The following is an 18298-nucleotide window of genomic DNA, read 5'->3' on the forward strand; positions in this document are numbered from 1 at the left end:
GAGACCAGATAAGTCATCCTCGAAAGCAGGACACTTCTGAGAATGAAACAGAATCATAATAATGGCACACGGACCAGGCATAAACCTGCACTTCCCTGGGCAAACTGAGAAGCGTGGTTTTCCCAGTCATGAGTTACATACAGTAAACTCACTATTGCTGCTATTTATTTTGAATTAAAGAGGCAGTCACCTAAAAAATATTCTTGGCAGCAGCAGGAAATTTATAGGCTGACTTTTGGAATGAATAACTCAGGATAAATGAAAAATCTAAATTAAAAAAACAACAACAACTTACCTCTCTAAAAATAACTGTACAACATTCTGCACCCATTTTTCCTTGGGGTTCAAGCAGAGCGATGTTTCATTGTCCAACTTTACACTGAAATGAGAGAGATATGATTAAAATCCACGTTTAGCAGTTTCAGACACCCCCTTTGCCACTAAAGTCATTGTCCCTTAAGTATGGGCATGAAATCTAAGTCAAAAGCAACTTAGAGCTATGAATCATGGAAGTTACCATACTTGAATGCCATTTATACCCAGAATATGTCCTTCTGTTTAACCCACTACTGTATTCCTACTACCTAGAACTTTGTTGGATGCTTCTACCTTCCTCAGTTCTAGGTTAGCTAAAGTAAGATATCTAATCACTTTTGAAAGTACTTACATGACTTCTGAATTAGCACAGTGTGGTCCACTCTCAATCACTCTCAGTTCCCTGATAAACTTGGGGTGGAAAGGTATAGAGTGTGTACCAATGCACAGGCATCGAAGTTCTGTCTCTATTCTCGGCAGAACTGAAGCTGTGGGGAAAAAATAAAAACAATTATAGATTGATTTCAACAATAGGGAGGGCTCTGCTAGGTACTCCCTCTTTAATCCCAATGTGATAACTTGGTGACTGTGCCTTTTACAAACATCGCATCTTTAGCAAACTCATTCCAGAAATTGAAGGCTGGATGTTCTCCTTGCCTCTGACATCAGTTTTTCTCAGTTTTCAAAACAGTCTCTCCTGATAACATTGAATATCCTTCTACATAAAGACTGCAGTTGTCTTTGTGCAATGTTGACATCTTTAAGATACTTTTTTATCTACTAGATATTTCATAATACTCTGTGATACCACAGTGCTATTTGTAGTATGCAAACTAAGATTCACCAATAGGGAAATTGCCTTCAGAAAGAATTAATAGAAATGTATAAATGAGTTGCACAGAAGTGTCTTGTATCTTAATACTTTCTTCAATGCTTGAGAGAAAATAAAAATAAAGAAACTATATATCATTAACATTCTAAACTGTATTTATTTCATAAAATAATCCCGAGAAGGTCTATTTGCTGTCAGGGTGTACTTAAATCAAAAGGGAATTGATAGCTATCTGAAGCTTTTCAGTAAAATAATACACAGTGTAAAATTACCTGAGTTATTTTGCTCAATATTAATTTATATTATAGGTAACTGTGGTTCCCAATAAGATACACTCTAACTTATACATTTACATTAAATACTAGAGGCATGGTGCATAAAATTCATGCATGTGGGGGAGGTCCCTCAGCTTGGCCTGCAACCTCTCCAATCTGGGACCCCTGGGGTATGTCTGACTGCTGGTTTAGGCCCAATCACTGTGGACTGCTGGCTTCTAACCACTCACCTGCCTACCTGCCTGATTGCCCCTAACTGTCTCTTCCTGTTGGACTGATAGCCCCTAACTTGCTCCCCTGCCAGCCTGATAGCCCCTAACCACCTCTGCCTCGCCCCTGGCCTAAGCCACAATCTGGCCTCTCTCTGCAGGAGGTGACCTGGTAGATCAGGGGAAGTCACCGCCCCCATTACCCTGCTGCTGCTGCCACTGCCTGCCTGAGCCTGGGCCCTTCACAGCTACACCTTGGCCCTTTGCAGCCACCCGTGGCTGCCTGAGTCTCGGCCCTCGGTCTCTGTGGTTTGTCTGGAAGGATATCAAGAAGATTGTCTGGAAGACATCTGCCCTAATTAGCATATTACCCTTTTATTAGTATGGATATGCATACTACAGAGTATAAATGATAAGAACAGAATGTCTGTATTAATCAAGCATTACATTTTTCTAATTGTATAGATACAGCCTAAAAAATTAAAACTTCATTTTAATTAATTGCCATTAAATGACTGCAAAGATTACTTTCTATTCCTGAACAGAAAATGTTTGCCGTTAACCAAAGCATTAAGGATAGTCTTACCATCTAACGATCACATTTAAACCCAGGAAAACTGCATTGGAAAGATGTGCTTACCTTCGTGCAGAGCTGCAGAAAGCACAATCGCTGCCAGAAGAGCAACAGCCAGCTTGGAAGTCATGTTTAGAGTAAGTGGGTTTCTTATGGGCTCTTCTCCTGGATGCTGCTGAGCTCTGTTGTCCGCAGGGACTTGTGCTGGATGAAGAGCACCTCTGGCTTTTTATACCATCTCAACAGCGAGACCTGTGCAACAGCTCATTCTTGTATTAGGTCAGAGGAAATTCCACCACCTGGAGCTTTCCGGTCACTCTTTGTGAACAAGCCTGAGTCACCATCGGTTTCTTATCTAATTTTCAGTACGATTGAACTTGTATTGGATCTTTAAAATAATATAATTTCATTCAAAAGCATGTTTGCTTTAAAATATTTTTAAACAGTGAAGCTTCTCAGTTTGATACAATTGTCAGTTGTATCCTTTATACTTATAAATAACTTTATCATAGTACCATCTTCCAGCTGTGAGAGTAAGGTCATTTATGATTATTCTTTTATGGCACAATAGTTTCTTTATGTAAAGTATATGTGCTATGATGAGAGAGTTGACCACTTTCATTGGGGATGTATTTTATGAGCAGCTCTTTTCTAAGAGTTTTGGAAAGTTTCTTCTCTCAAGGAACAAAGTACAACTTTTCAAAAGATTTGGTTTTCTAATGTATATTTAATGGAATGAAATTTGTGCCTTTTCATTCTGTCTCACAAATATTTATCAAGTAACTTCTCAGTAATGTGTACTTGTTCTTAAAGGGTTTGGTCTATCAGAAGAAGAAAGCAACATTAGAGACCTGACAATATTATATATATTGTTATATATATATTTCAGAGAGGAAGGAGAGGGAGAGAACTAGAAACATCAATGATGAGAGAGAATCATTGATGGGCTGCCTTCTGCACGCTCCCTGGATATCGAGCCTGACACCCAGGCATGTGCCCTTGATTGGAATCGAACCCTGGACGCTTCAGTCTGCAGGATGACACTCTATCCACTGAACCAGACCGGCTAGGGTTCCTCTTGCTTTTAACTCTACTGTTTCAGGAACTTCATTGTTCTTTTACTTATTTAATATATATCGATTGTATGTTAATGCCAAGTATTATAGTAGGAGATGTGATTACTGTGTAAATAAGATCTAATCTCTGATTCAAAGATTTTGCAGTCTGGTGCCACATATGGACAATTAGTGACACAAGTAACTACAGTTTTGGTGAATATATAAAGAAACAACCTCAAAGCTATGACCTAACATTGGTAATGAGTAGAAGTAAAACCAATGGTGTGGGGAGAAGGGGTGGCTGCCTTGCTTATGGAGGAGAAAGCAAGTAAAAGGTAATGAGATTTCAGAGAACATAGTCCATTTGGGTTCTTGACATTGTTGAGCATTGTATGAAAAGCAGTGTATGGGATGAGGAGAGGAAAAAAATTGAAGCCAGATATATAAGCAAGACCTAGATCTTAAAGGAAATTGACTGCTTCTTTGCTTCATTAATATTGGTTTGTTCAGCAAGGACATATTCACCAATGAGCAAGTCTTGCATAACTGATTCAGTCCCTCATCATCAGGACACAATCTAGTGGCACCACACAGATGCTCAGAGTTCTGAGGATTTGCAAACTTCTCAGCCTCTCAGGGTTGCCTTTGTATTTTTTCTGAGTCCCACTAACATAGCCACCTCCTTGCCATCCCAATTCCATCTCCTCATCTCCTCCTTTTCTACTCTCAGGGTATCACTTGCATCATGATACCAACCTTAGAGGTTGAGCTAATGAGTTCCTTTTAAACCAGATGCTCGCTTTTTTTTTAAAACAATGGAACATTAATTAATAAGGCAAACCAACCTCTTTGCTGTTGTTCATTTCTCACAATGTAGTCTTGATGCATTCTGTCCTTGGACTCTCTTCATCAGAGGTAATTGTGAACAAAAATAAAGTGACCACTTCTGTAAAGGTAACCCTTTGAATTATTGCACAGTTAGTAGCATGACCAAATGGGGTTAAAGAGCAAAAAGGGCTAATTATCCTATTTGAAAAAATGCTGCTTTTAAATAGAGCAGAATGGAGTGAAAACTTTAACAAAGCTGCACATACATACAAATGGTATTTTATTACCCACTAAGGGTGAATGTAAGATTTAAGGGACTATCAACCAGTAAGCTGTTTAAGTTCTTACCAGTTCCTGAAACATGAGAAGCACTTAACAGAGGAAAATTCAGATATTTTCACCATAGTCATAGGATCAAATCTATCATCCAAGAAATGAAAGATCTCAAGAAAAAGTCAAGACAAAGATTGGCTTTTATTTTTTTCCACATCTATAAATAACTCCTCTTTTTTCCATCAAACTCCCCACAAGAAAACTGAATGTCTTTTTGGTATTTTAAACCGCCTAGGGAACCCACCCCCCTTCATATATGTGTTTTACAATTAAGGCATTTTTGTAAATCCAAACAAAGTTGTATTTACATAACAAAGCAGAATGTGGTGAGAAAAAAACATGGGCTTTTAAGTGAGATGAACTTAGGTCTAAATCTTGTCCCATGGGACCTTGGACAAGCTGATTCTACCTTGATATTATAATGTTGCTGCTTAAATCTGAACTACATTTCTTAATCCCAGTAGTTAAGTCTCAACTTAAACCTGGAATTTTTTCTCCTTTTGAGGAAATTAGTCTCAACTCAGACATCCCTGAGGTTAAGAGAAGCATAGACAAATACTATATATATATATATATATCAGTGAGTTGGCCTATAATGTTGTTACTGCTAATATCATAAATATAAAATTCATGTTCTTACTTTTTGCAGATTATGTATCTGTAAAACCTTAATCTGCTCTAGGACATTTCAGTTCTATTTTTAAATTCAAATTTCTTGAGTTAATAATTTGTAAATATACGAAGTTGTATATCATGTTTCAGGAAGTTTACTGACCTCCATTAAAAACTCTTAATGAGTAAGATCAATAAAGAGTAAATTGGAGATATGGTATTTGAAAATAACTAGTGAATCCCGAGTGAAAGAGAAATGATGCTCTGTCTGCTGCTTACTGTCCCTGGATGTGTTCAGGACAGAGTCTTCAGAAAAATTCTTGACGTCCTCAAAAGAGAAGGTAGAGGTGGATAAGGGAAAGGATGAATAGGAGGAAGAGACTCTTCATTTTCCATGAATTCAAGATATCATTGACCTTTAGTTTTCTTGTCACACACAAATAACATCCAAAACCATTCAAAAAGAAAACTGAGCACTACTTTCTTTTTTTTTTTTTTCAATTTTTTTTATTAAGGTATTATATGTGTACATATTTTACCATTGCCACCCCCCAACCCACTCCCATATATGCCCTCACCCCCCAGAGTTTTGCATCCATTGGTTATGCTTATATGCATGCATACAAGTTCTTTGATTGATCTCTTATCTCCCCCACCTCTCCCTAACTTTCCCCCTGTAATTTGACAGTCTGTTTGATGCTTTACTGTCTCTGTATCTATCTTTTTGTTCAAGTTTATAATGTTCTTTATTATCCATAAATGAGTGAGATCATGTGGTATTTTTCTTTCATTGACTGACTTATTTCACTTAACATAATGTTCTCCAATTCCATCCAGGTTGTTGCAAATTATGAGAATTCCTTCTTTTTTATGGCAGCATAGTATTCCATTGTGTAGATGTACCACAGTTTTCTGATCCAGTCATCTGCTGACGGGCACCTAGGCTGTTTCCAAATCTTAGCTATGGTGAATTGTGCTGCTATGAACATAGGGGTGCATATATTCTTTCTGATTGGTGTTTCTAGTTTCTTCGGATATATTCCCAGGAGTGGGATTACTGGGTCAAATGGGAGTTCCATTTTCAGTTTTTTGAGGAAGCTCCATACTGTTCTCCACAGTGGCTGCACCAGTCTGCATTCCCACCAGCAGTGCACGAGGGTTCCTTTTTCTCCGCATCCTCGCCAACACTTGTCGTTTGTTGATTTGTTGATGATAGCCATTCTGACAGGTGTGAGATGGTACCGCATTGTTGTTTTGATTTGCATCTCTCGGATAATTAGTGACCTTGAGCATGTTTTCATGTGTCTCTTGGCCTTCCTTCTGTCTTCTTTTGAAAAGCTTCTATTTAGGTCTGTTGCCCATTTCTTTATTGGATCATTTATCTTCCTTTTATTAAGTTGTATAAGCTGCATGTAGATGTTGGAGATCAAACCTTTATCAGTGATGCCATTTGCAAATATGTTCTCCCATGCAGTAGGCCTTCATGTTGTTTTGTTAATGGTTTCTTTTGCTGTGAAAAAGCCTTTTATTTTGATGTAGTCCCATTTGTTAATTTTCTCTTTAGCTTCCATTGCCCTAGGGGCAGTGTCAGTGAAGAATTTCTTTTGGCATATGTCTGAGATTTTGCTACCTGTGGATTGCTCTAGTATTTTTATGGTTTCCCGTCTTATGTTTAAGTCCTGTATCCATTTTGAGTTTATTTTTGTGTATGGCGTAAGTTGGTGATCAAGCTTCATTTTTTTGCATGTATCTGTCCAATTTTCCCAACACCATTTATTGAAGAGACTGTCTTGACTCCATTGTATATTCATGCCTCCTTTGTCAAATATTAATTGAGCATAGTGGTTTGGGTCAATATCTGGATTCTCTATTCTGTTCCACTGATCTATATGTCTGTTCTTGTGCCAGTACCTGGCTGTTTTGAGAACAGTGGCTTTGTAATATAGCTTGAAATCTGGTATTGAGATCCCTCCTACTTTATTCTTCTTTCGCAGGATTGCTGTGGCTATTCGGGGTCTTTTTTTATTCCAGATGAATTTTTGGAGAGTTCTTTCAAGGTCGGTGAAATATGCCATTGGTATTTTAATGGGGAGTGCATTGAATCTATAGATTGCTTTGGGTAGTATGGACATTTTAATGATGTTCATTCTACCAATCCATGAACATGGTATGTTCTTCCATCTGTTTACGTCTTCCTCTATCTCTTTTTTCAGTGTCCTGTAGTTTTCCGTGTATAGGTCTTTTACCTCCTTAGTTAAGTTTATTCCTAGGTATCTTAATTTTTTTGGTGCGATGGTAAATGGAATTGCCTTTTTAGTCTCTCTGTCTGTAAGTTCACTATTGGTGTATAGAAAGGCCATAGATTTCTTGGCGTTAATTTTGTATCCTGCTACATTGCCAAATTCATTTATTAAGTCTATTAGTTTTTTGACGGAGTCTTTCGGATTTTTTATGTACAATATCATGTCGTCTGCAAATAAAGACAGCTTTACTTGTTCTTTTCCAATTTGGATGCCTTTTATTTCTTCTTCTTGTCTAATTGCAATGGCTAATACTTCCAGTACTATGTCAAACAGGAGTGGTGAGAGTGGGCATCCCTGTCTTGTTCCTGTTCTTAGGGGAAATGTTTTTAGTTTTTGTCCATTGAGTATGATGTTTGCTGTGGGTTTATCATATATAGCTTTTATTATGTTGAGGTATGAGCCTTCTATTCCCACCTTGTTGAGAGTTTTTATCAAGAAAGGGTGTTGGATTTTGTCAAATGCTTTTTCTGCATCAATTGATATGACTATGTGATTTTTATCTCTCAATTTGTTTATGTGATGTATCACGTTTATTGATTTGCGGATATTATACCATCCTTGCATTCCTGGGATAAATCCTACTTGGTCATGGTGTATGATCTTTCTGATGTACTGCTGGAGCCGATTTGCTAGAATTTTGTTGAGGATTTTGGCATCTATGTTCATGAGGGATATTGGTCTGTAATTCTCTTTCATTGTGTTGTCTTTATCTGGTTTTGGTATTAGGGTGATGCTGGCTTCATAGAAGGAGCTTGGAAGTGTTCCTTCCTCTTGAATTTTTTGGAATAGTCTGAGGAGGATAGGTTTTAGTTCTTCCTTGAATGTTTGGTAAAACTCTCCTGTGAAGCCATCAGGCCCCGGGCTTTTGTTTGCCGGAAGCTTCTTGATGACTACTTCAATTTCGTCCATAGTTATTGGCCTATTGAGCTCTTTAGATTCTTCTTGATTGATTTTTGGAAGGTTATATTTTTCTAGGAATATGTCCATTTCCTCCAGGTTGTCCAGTTTGTTAGAATAGAGTTGTTCGTAGTATTTTGTAACAATCCTTTGTATCTCAGCGGGATCTGTTGTTATTTCACCTCTTTCATTTCTGATTTTGTTTATTTGGGTCCTCTCTCTTTGCTTCTTGGTGAGCCTGGCTAGAGGTCCATCAATCTTGTTTATCCTTTCAAAGAACCAGCTCTTGGTTTTGTTGATCTTTTGTATTGTTTCTTTGGTCTCTATGTCATTTATCTCCACTCTGATCTTTGTTATTTCCTTCCTTCTGGTTACACTGGGCTTTTCTTGCTGCTCTTTTTCTAGCTCTTTGAGTTGTAGGGTTAAGTAATTTATTACCATTGATTCTTGTTTTTTGCAATAGGCTTGTAGAGCTATGAACTTCCCTCTCAAGACTGCTTTCACTGTGTCCCATAGATTTTGGATTGTTGTGTTTTCATTGTCATTTGTTGCCATGATGTTTTTTATTTCTTCCTTGATCTCTCTGGTGACCCAGTCATGGTTTAATAGCATGCTGTTTAGTCTCCAAGTGTTTGATTTCTTTGGATTGTATTTATTGTAGTTGATTTCCAGTTTTATGCCACTGTGATCTGAGAAGACGCTTGATATAATTTCTATCTTCTTGAATTTGAAGAGACTTTGCCTGTGACCCAGCATATGGTCTATCTTTGAAAATGACCCATGTGCACTTGAGAAGAATGTATATTCTGTGGCTTTGGGGTGAAATGTTCTAAAGATGTCAATTAATTCCATCTGGTCTAGTGATTCATTTAGGATTGCTGTTTCTTTGCTGATTTTTTGTTTAGAGGATTTGTCCAGTGGTGATAGTGGGGTATTAAAGTCTCCTACTATGATTGTATTGCTATTAATCTCTCCTTTGAAATCTTCCAGGAGTTTTTTTATGTATTTGGGTGCTCCTATATTGGGAGCGTATATGTTTACCAGAATTATTTCTTCTTGTTGGATTTCTCCCTTTAGTATTATGAAGTGGCCTTCTTTATCTCTTGTTATGGCATTTACTTTGAGGTCTATTTTGTCCGATATAAGTATTGCTACCCCGGCTTTTTTTTCATTTCCATTTGCCTGAAAGATATTTTTCCATCCCTTCACTTTCAATCTGTGTGAGTCTCTTGTTCTGAGGTGGGTCTCTTGTAGACAGCATATATATGGGTCGTGTTTTTTTATCCATTCAGCTACTCGATATCTTTTGATTGGAGCATTTAGTCCATTTACATTTAAAGATATTACTGAAAGGTATTTGTTTGTGGTCATATCTATTTTTGTGTCTATATTCCTTCTTACCTGTTTATTTCTTCTTTTTACAGTATTCCCTTTAGCAATTCTTGCATTGCTGGTTTGGTGGTGATAAACTCCTTAAGCCTTTTTTTATCTGCAAAGCTCCTGATTTCCCCTTCAATTTTGATTGATAGTCTTGCTGGATATAGTATTCTTGGATTCAGTCCTTTGCTTTGCAACACTTTGTATACCTCCGTCCATTCACTTCTAGCTTGTTGTGTTTCTGTTGAGTAATCATTTGACAATCTGATGGGTGTTCCTTTGTAGGTAACTCTCTGTCTCTCTCTTGCCGCCTTTAAGATTCTCTCTTTATCATTTATATTTGCCATTGAAATTATGACATGTCTTGGTGTGGGTCTTTTGGGGTTGATCCTGCTTGGGACTCTCTGTACTTGCGTAACTTTTATCTTTCCCATATCCGGGAAGTTTTCTGTCATTATTTCTTCAAATAGATTTTCTAATCCCTGCTGCTCTTCTTGTCCTTCTGGCAGCCCTATTATACGCATGTTACTTCGTTTCATGTTGTCCCGAAGCTCCCTTAGGCTTTCCTCCTGCTTTTTAATTTTTTTCTCCAATTGCTGTTGAGATTGAGCTTGTTTCTGTACCTGATCTTCTAACTCACTAATTCGGTCCTCTGCTTCTTGTAGTCTACTGTTGAAACTTTCCATGGTGTTTTTGATTGTAGCTATATCACTTTTCATTTCTTCCTGATTCTTGCATAAGTTGTTTATTTTCTCATCCATCCGATGTATAAATTCCACGACCATTACTCTAAACTCCTTTTCGGTCATGTTGCAAGCTTCAGTTTCACTGATTTCCTTTCTTGGCGACTCCACATTTCCTTTCCTCTGTGAGTTATTTCGTTTCCCCATTCTGGCTATCACCAGAAAGCTCAAGCTTCCGTTTGCGTGGACCTGGGCTGTGTGCTGTGGGGACTTCACTCCACCTGAGTTTCACTGAAGTGCTCTGACACTAGGACGTGTGGCTGCCTTTGGTTGGTGGGAACCAGTCTTGCCCAGGGTCAGTGTCCCCAGTGTTCCGTGTGGTCTCGTGTGCACACTTAGATTCAGGGGCCCTGTCTGCACCACACTGTTGGTATGTGCCGAAAATGAGATCCTTAGCATGTGCCAGGAGTCAGAGTTTCCCTGTGTCTGCACCAAGACTAGAGTGTCAGAGTCTCTGTTGCCTTGTGCGGTTTCTCGTTGAGACTCAGGGTCCCTATGTGTGCATGCACCAACAATTGGGGTCGCTGGCTCTTAGTGTGAATGCGCTGTGAGTCAGGGATCCCAGGCACCTGTGTCCGGCGTGCCAAATTCCCTGAAATGGAGCTGCGACCTGTGTGTGCTCTCTCTACTGAGCCAAACCGGCTAGGGCGCACACTCTTGATTTCCTGAAGGTGAGCTGGCTCTGTGCACTCTACCGGAGTCCCGGAAGGGGGGCGGAGTCTGTCCTGCGCGCCAAATTCCCCAAAGGGGAAGCCCCTCTGTGCAAGCACTAAGATTCCCTGAAGGGAGAGCTGTGACCCGCAAGCCAAATTCCCCCAAATTCTCCGAAGGGGAGCCCTCTGTGCGCACTGACAGATTTCCCCAACAGGGAGCTGATTCTCTCCTGTGCGCCAAATTCCCTGAGGGGGAGCGAGTCCCTGCGCAAAGCTCTGTGGCTTGGGCGAGAGGCGGATCTATCAGTTAAAATGGCGCTGTCTGCGTGCCTGCGGGGAGGGGGTAGGCTCTTTGACTCACGGAATTCTGCCGGGACGTCTGGATTCTTGTTGTTTGTTGGTCTGAAGCTGTGATAGCAGTTCTCTGTCCCCAGTGGCTGCAGGGTCCTGGTTTGTGTCAGAAGCCAGGATCCGAGTCTCAGGCAGCTCTGTTTCTCAAGATGGCGTCGTCTCCGCATCCGCAACAGCCGTGGAGATGTGTCCGCTTTGTGCGCGGGGCTCCGCTGTCTAGGACTGCCCGGTTAGGCAGCCCCTTGGAAGACGTGCAGAATCTAACTGACCCTAGCTTATACACACACACACTACACACGTCTACACTCTTCTCTATGGGTTCCTCACTCACACTCTCTCTCTCCCTACCTTCCTGCCGGTCGCCATCTTTTGTTGCTTAAAATCTCTGGAAAGGATTTTAAATGAAAGCCTGAGCACTACTTTCAATGGAGGCAATCTGTTTAGCTAATCTGGTAGCTGAGGTATAGGGTGAAATTTTAGTCCTTTCATAATTTCCTTCAAGTCACCAAATAGATACATAATTGGAGACAAAAAGCATGTGATCTCTTCACATAAAAAGAAAACAAAATTAGATATCTCTTCCCCACCTTTTGGCTAAGATCACGTATAAAAAGAAAACAAAATTAGAAAATAATTCAGATTGTGTATGGGTTTAGAGATATGGGCAATCTCTCAGAATTACAGAACTGTAGGCAAAATAAAGCTATGAAGCTGCTGAGTCCATTTGTACTTAATCTGGGGCCCTTTATTATCTGATTTTCAGATTTGAGTTCCTTATGTGTCTAGGTAGTTTATATTCCCAACTAGCATAATTTATTACTTTCCACATCGCAAGTGCTTTCTTTCTGGACTGCATCAGGTTACTCGTCAAAATTAAATCCCTTTTTGTGGTCCCTAAACCAGGAAGGAAGAAATCACCACTTGCAGAATCTAGTGGAGTTTTGAAACAAAGGAAAACTGTCTACTCCAAACTTGTTGGGTGAGCTTTGTATGAACTTTCTTTTCTCCTACTGAAGGGGATGGACCTGGAAAACACCACTGGCACCATCTTCTACACAGTGAGAAATACAAGCAAAATGGGCAAAGAGGGGAGAAGTGGATAAGAAATAACACACCCAGCCAGAAAAGCAAGACCTTGAAAGCATACACTAAAGAGACCCAAAGAGAACTGAAACAGGTAGTAGAGAGCCAAGGTTAATGGGGAGAATGAAAATGACACTTTTTTTTTTTTCTGAGCTTGACTTAGACTCTAGCAATAATGCAGAGAGGACTCCCTCAAGAATAATTGTACTAATAGGATTTTATTACTAAGTATATCGTATGTTTTATTTTTGTAATATTCACAATAACCCCATATTTTTGTATTATTTATTTCATTTAACAGATGAGGAAATAGACTCAGGTTAAGTAACTTTCAAAGAGTCACCCAGCAAGTAGGAGACAGAGATAGGATCTGAACCTAAACAGAGTCCAGAGATTCTGGGTCTCCTCCAAGTTTTTCTCATGTGTCTGTAATTCTCACAGACTTGGTGTTTAGCACATTTCCCTGCGTTCTCCCTCCTTCTCCTGCCTGAGAAGGGTTAGGAGGCTGGAGAAGAGGATCTTGAGATAGTGGGGGAGAGGACAACATATAATCCAGTAGAAGAACTAACCCTTCCTCCTGTCAAGGCCTCAGTGTTTTCATTGGTAAAATGAGGGAATTTGTTTCTACAGTCCCTTCTGTCTGGTGTCTTGTTGTAAGAAATATAACATATATGAAATAGATGGAGAACTTCCTCTGGGAAATTTGACCATTTGTGGCAGGAAAGGACTCTTGAGATGTGCAGCTAAACTTCAAGAGAACTTGCACTTGTCCAAGCAAACACAAAGTCTCATTTGCAAGATTCTCATCAACTGAGAGAAAGTCCTTAACTTTAAATTAAGAGTAATGCAGAAAGAGCCTAGAATTGAAGGCCATGGGGATGGTGAGAGCTACTACCATCAGACTCCTATCCCCTAACCCCAAAAACAAGAGGAAATGCTTCCTGTGCTCTTTGCTCTCTTGACAGTTTCCTCTTACTTGGTTCCCTCATGACTTGTAGATAAGTTTCAACTGTTGACCCTTTATTGTGAAACAGGTCATGTGGTCGGAGTTGGAAACATATTTTCAAAGAAAGAAAGCCTCCTGTGGTTTACTTGAAAGAAAAACATCAAATTCAATGCATACCTCTTGAAAATACGTTATCCATTCATTCAACAGATATTTACAGAACACTTCGTATATCACAAGACTTTTCTAGTTGCTTAGAAAATGTTAATGAATAATATGAATAGAAATACCTACACATATGAATGTTATAGGTTAATAAATGCTATATTTTTTAAAAGTAAAACAAGGCAGGGGAAACAGGTGTCCCGAGGTAAATCAATGAGATGAGCAGATTACAGCATTAGGGAATCCAGGGAGACATCCTTAAAAGGTCATAACTGAGCATAGATTTAAGGGATATAGGAATTAGCTGATTATGTGGGTGAATATTTCAAGCAAAGAGACAGCCTGAAATAATAGTTTGAATTGGGAACTGGGGTGTGTATTTGAGGAAGAGTAGGAAGCCACATACCTGGGTGGGAGTGAGGTGGGGAGAATGAATAGGAAAGGAGAACAGAGAATAATGGGCCAGATCAGATAGGCTTTGCAGCGCAGAAGGATTTCAGCTTGCACTGAGTGGGGAGTCATTGCAGGGTCTGAAGCAAATCAGTGACATGATCTGACACTCTGACTGTTAGAGGACAAAAGAATTGGGGCGTGGGGATAGAGCTATATCACAATGAGAAGCTAGTCGTTATTGTGGGAATCCAGGAGAGACATGGTTATTGTTTATAGCAGGTCATGGTAGTTACTGCATAAGGTCACGTTCTCAGTCAGAGAGATATTGGTAAGATTGAAAGCAGAGATATTAAATATTCAGCCTGGAACCTTTTATCCTAGCTTGGAAACAGAGCCTGAATGCACTAGGAAGTGTCTTTTATATATTCTACTACATAAAACCTTTTCTCCAGTGTTATTGATATATAATTGTCATACATCACTGTATAAGTATCAAGTATACAGCATAATGGTTTGGCTTACATGTAGTGAGAACTATTGTTCATAACATGAATCTATTGCAATACATTGCGATATATTTGTACAATCTTATAAGTATAATTTATTAAATATAGGCAGTTGATTTATTTTTAAGTCTTATACTCCTATTTTGATATTTTCTCTCCCTCCTCCTCCTCCTCTTTTTGCTTTCTTCTCACCCCCTTTCTACAATATATGGATATTCTTAAAAGAAAAGAGAGAGAGAGAGAGAGAGAGAGAGGCTCAGGCTCACCTTGATCTTTGCAGGGCTTTGTGGAGGAACCCTATAGCACAGGAAAGCACTACCTCCCTTCATAAATACATCATGGTGAAAGAAAAAGAAATTTTGAGAAAATAAGATATTTCATCTTTTCTGTGATGAGTAAGTGTTCCAGATGCGAGTCTTAAGCTCTGCACAGATTCCATCCTGGGTTATTTCGGAGTCTTGCAGCTTGGGAAGGGAATATGTAGTGAGCTCTATGGGTCACCCTTAATCAGATCTAGGTGGTAGTGTAGAAAGGTTTCTAAGTGGAAAGGGCTAATAAAAGAAAACCTTGTGATATCCAAGTGTCCAAATACAAAACCCCACCTTGTGGTCAGAGGGTAGCATCACCACACTCCTGTCTGCAAACTTGTCTCAAAGATGGGGCTGGGAGAGTTTCAGGGAATGCAGCCAGAGTTTTAGGGTTTTAGCTTCACGGGTTCCTAGGCTTTTTTCATTCCTTAGGAACTGTGTCAGTTCACTTGCTCATTTCCTGTGTGGTGTGTGTGTGTGTGTGTGTGTGTGTGTGTGTGTGTGTGTGTGTGTGTTGAGGGAGAGGGGCCAGTCTGTCCTTCTAACAATTTGTTTAAAGTGGGGAGGAGTGAAAGGAAGGAAAAGGAAGGATGAGAAAGTAGATGAGAAAGAAAGAAATGAGGGAGGGTTCTAGGACACCCGTTTTTCTCTCCACAAAGCAGGTATTTCCCTAATGCCAAGGATTATTAAAATGATCACATCAAAATACCTTTGGAATATAGCAGTAGGATGTATGATAGTACATTGCACATCATACATAGTACATTGTGCAATAGTTAAGTAGCCTTTTTTTTATATGTGGTAAAAATACAACATAAAATTCACCATCATAACCATTCTTTTTTTACATATTTACAGCCTTTATTGGTAGGATGTAGCCATTATGCCAAAATTCAGCCATCAATTACAACTTCATTTCCCATCCACAATTAATGAGAATATATTTTACTTCAAATGGGACATATAGGCAGAGTGCCTAAAGTTAAAGTATAACCTTAAAGTATAAAGTCTTAAATATTCACACTTCAAATATCAACAGAAGCAATTCCCAAAATCATGATAACATGATGAAATAACACACATAAAAAGAAAACACATTTAAGTCATTTCACTTTTTCTTGTATATAGTGAAAACAGATGTATTTATAACTTCACATTTCAGAAAGTATACTTCATAAAGTCATTATTCATTTAAAATAGGCAAATGTTTACAAAGAACATTTAACTTACATTTCACAGTTGCTTATAAAATAGTACTTGAAAGGTTGACCTATATAAGGAAACCAGAACCCTGTCAAGAGAGATGGTAAACTATGAATATACAATATACCACAAGGTTAAAAACCTCACAGGTTTCTATAGGAAAATCAATAAAGATAACTTCATCTTTCTGGGGTAAAATGTATTCAGCATTACAGATTCAAATGTAAATTTTATATATGAATTCAGTAAGGAATACATTTAAATCATGCATTACTACATAATCATCTGTTTTGTGTTAAACAATAAAAGTGATGTACTTTTTGAACATGTGTACATCAAAACCAAATGGTTATTTTTTACTTGTTCCTTTACTGGAATTTTAGGTTTTGGTCCCCAGAGGGCATTTTTCACAAACCTTGAAGCTGCACCTTTGTCTAGCTTGGCAGCCTTCTTCTTCTCAGTTATCTTCTTGACTCTGTTCATGTATAATATGATTCTTTCCAATTCCTGCTTTACTGGATGTTCCTTCGGATTAACTCCCTGAGTTGCCAAAGAAACCCAAAACATTGAGTTTGATGTGTAATCAGAAACTAAATCCACTTTTGCTTGTTCAAGTGGGTCCAACTTCTGCAACAACTCATTTCTAGAAACAGACTTCATGCTCTTCAGCATGCCACCCACAACACGAAGGGAATTCTCAAATGCTGATGGATACTCATGGATGTCTGCTGGATAGTCTTCATTCATTTCTTCTTCTGCCATTATGACCAACTCACTGGCCTTCCGCTCTGTCGTCTGGAAAGCAACCCACCATAACCATTCTTAAGTGTGCGGTTCATTCAGTGATATTCAGTGCATTCTCACTGTTGTGCAACCATCAACATTCATATCCAGAACTCCTAGTGCTGACTCTTTAATAAAAATGATCTTGTTTTAAAGCAAGGCCCTGACATTCAGTAGAATGACTGGTGTCTGAGGCCTCAGTCTCTCTCCTCTGTAAATGGTATATTAAAAAGAACAACAACAATCTGACAGGGTTGTTGTGAGATTTAATAATAATGTTGTAAAGTGCTTAGCATAGTGATAAATGACAGTATTCATTATTGTTTTTATGGTTTCCTGAAATTCTAGCCACTTGTTACTTCATGAATGACATGATCATTATTTTAGAACTGAGTGTCATTTCCTATAGCAAAGAAATGGCCCCAGGAAAAAAAAAAGTCGCTGCCAAGGCAGTGAAAGAATGGTCTTTAGCACCCCTCTGTTGCAGCACAAATGACCAACTTATTTCAACTATAGAGCACCAAGAGCTCTGGATCCATGAGGCAGGGCCTGGGGTGGGTCAGGACCGGGGCAGCCCATCCTTGGCATAGCTTTAGCAGCATAGCGTCCATCCAAGAAGTCAGACTCAAAGACTGCAACTTCCCTGGGCTCACTTCGCCTTCTTGTGACTTGTGTAGATCTGGCTAATACAGTGGATCCTGGTCCATGGTAAGCACATAATCTCCTGAATAGAGGAAGTCTTCCATGTGTCCTCCTGGCTCAGCAACCAAGTGGTAACAGTGACCGTAATAGCCCACTTCCTCTGTGGGCTCCCCTGTGAGAGATTCCTGAGCCATGACGTAATAACAATTCCTGCGCAATGTCATTGCTGACACTCTCCAGGAGTCATGGGTCTGAGTCCCTTCCCCGTATGTGGAATTTCCAGAAGATTTTGGAAATTGCCGCCTAAAGTCCCGTTCCTCAATAAATTTCCGTGGCCAATGCTTCAAAGAATAAAAATAAGGCATTTTTTTTTCCTGTCATTTCTGAGTTCAGCTCCCTATATCTTTGTGTACTAAATAATTTATGGGTCCCAGATTGTTAGAGGGCCCAGATCAGGCTGAGGGATACCCCAGCACGAATCCATGCACTGGGCCTCTAGTATATAGATAATGTAATATCACGTGCCCTGCCCATTATTGTGTAATAAGCAGGGGCGCTTCTATGATAGTTTTACCTGGAGTTCGTTATCCAGTCTATTCACAGAAAAACATCAGACACATCCAAATTGAGAGACCTTCTACAGAATACTCGACCAATACTCATCAAAAGTGTCAAGTTCATAAAAATCACCTGAGAAACGATCACAGATTGGAGGAACCTGTGGAGACGTGACAACTAAATGGGGTGTGGTATCCTGGGCTGGATCCTGAAACAGAAAAAGGGCACTGGTGAGACAAAGGACTGCAGTTTAGTTCATGGAATTGTACTTACGTTAATTTCTTAGTTTTGATAACTGTACCGTGGCTATAAAAAATGTTAGCATTAGAGTTGTGGAAACACTGCATGATC

At 39.3% G+C, this 18298-nt stretch overlaps 2 protein-coding genes across 2 annotated transcripts; both read right to left on the minus strand.

Annotated features, from left to right (window-relative positions):
• Positions 1–291: 291 nt before the first annotated feature.
• CXCL8 (C-X-C motif chemokine ligand 8) lies at positions 292–2362 on the minus strand. The gene is made up of 3 exons (XM_054723470.1): positions 2272–2362; positions 668–803; positions 292–379 (listed from the first exon to the last, which is right to left on the minus strand). Exons 1-3 carry the CDS (start codon positions 2333–2335, stop codon positions 292–294), a joined length of 288 nt encoding a protein of 95 aa, XP_054579445.1. The 5' UTR covers positions 2336–2362.
• On the minus strand, positions 2356–16726 carry LOC103303913 (nuclear nucleic acid-binding protein C1D-like). The gene is made up of 2 exons (XM_054722096.1): positions 16325–16726; positions 2356–2457 (listed from the first exon to the last, which is right to left on the minus strand). The coding sequence occupies exons 1-2, from the start codon at positions 16724–16726 to the stop codon at positions 2356–2358; spliced, it is 504 nt and encodes a 167-aa protein (XP_054578071.1).
• Positions 16727–18298: the final 1572 nt, after the last annotated feature.

The sequence above is a fragment of the Eptesicus fuscus genome, chromosome 2 (genome assembly GCF_027574615.1).
Source record: "Eptesicus fuscus isolate TK198812 chromosome 2, DD_ASM_mEF_20220401, whole genome shotgun sequence".
NCBI lineage: Eukaryota > Metazoa > Chordata > Mammalia > Chiroptera > Vespertilionidae > Eptesicus > Eptesicus fuscus.

Excerpts from the sequence above, each read along its gene's own strand:
- LOC103303913 (XM_054722096.1), bottom strand. The coding sequence starts at position 16,726 with ATGGCAGAAGAAGAAATGAATGAAGACTATCCAGCAGACATCCATGAG. Across the intron at positions 2,458-16,324 it reads AAATTCCAGTAAAGGAACAA|GTCTCGCTGTTGAGATGGTA; the intron begins GTAAAAAATAAC and ends GCTGTTGCACAG.
- CXCL8 (XM_054723470.1), bottom strand. The coding sequence starts at position 2,335 with ATGACTTCCAAGCTGGCTGTTGCTCTTCTGGCAGCGATTGTGCTTTCT. Across the intron at positions 804-2,271 it reads TTCTGCAGCTCTGCACGAAG|CTTCAGTTCTGCCGAGAATA; the intron begins GTAAGCACATCT and ends TTTTCCCCACAG. Across the intron at positions 380-667 it reads TGTGCTAATTCAGAAGTCAT|TGTAAAGTTGGACAATGAAA; the intron begins GTAAGTACTTTC and ends CTCTCATTTCAG.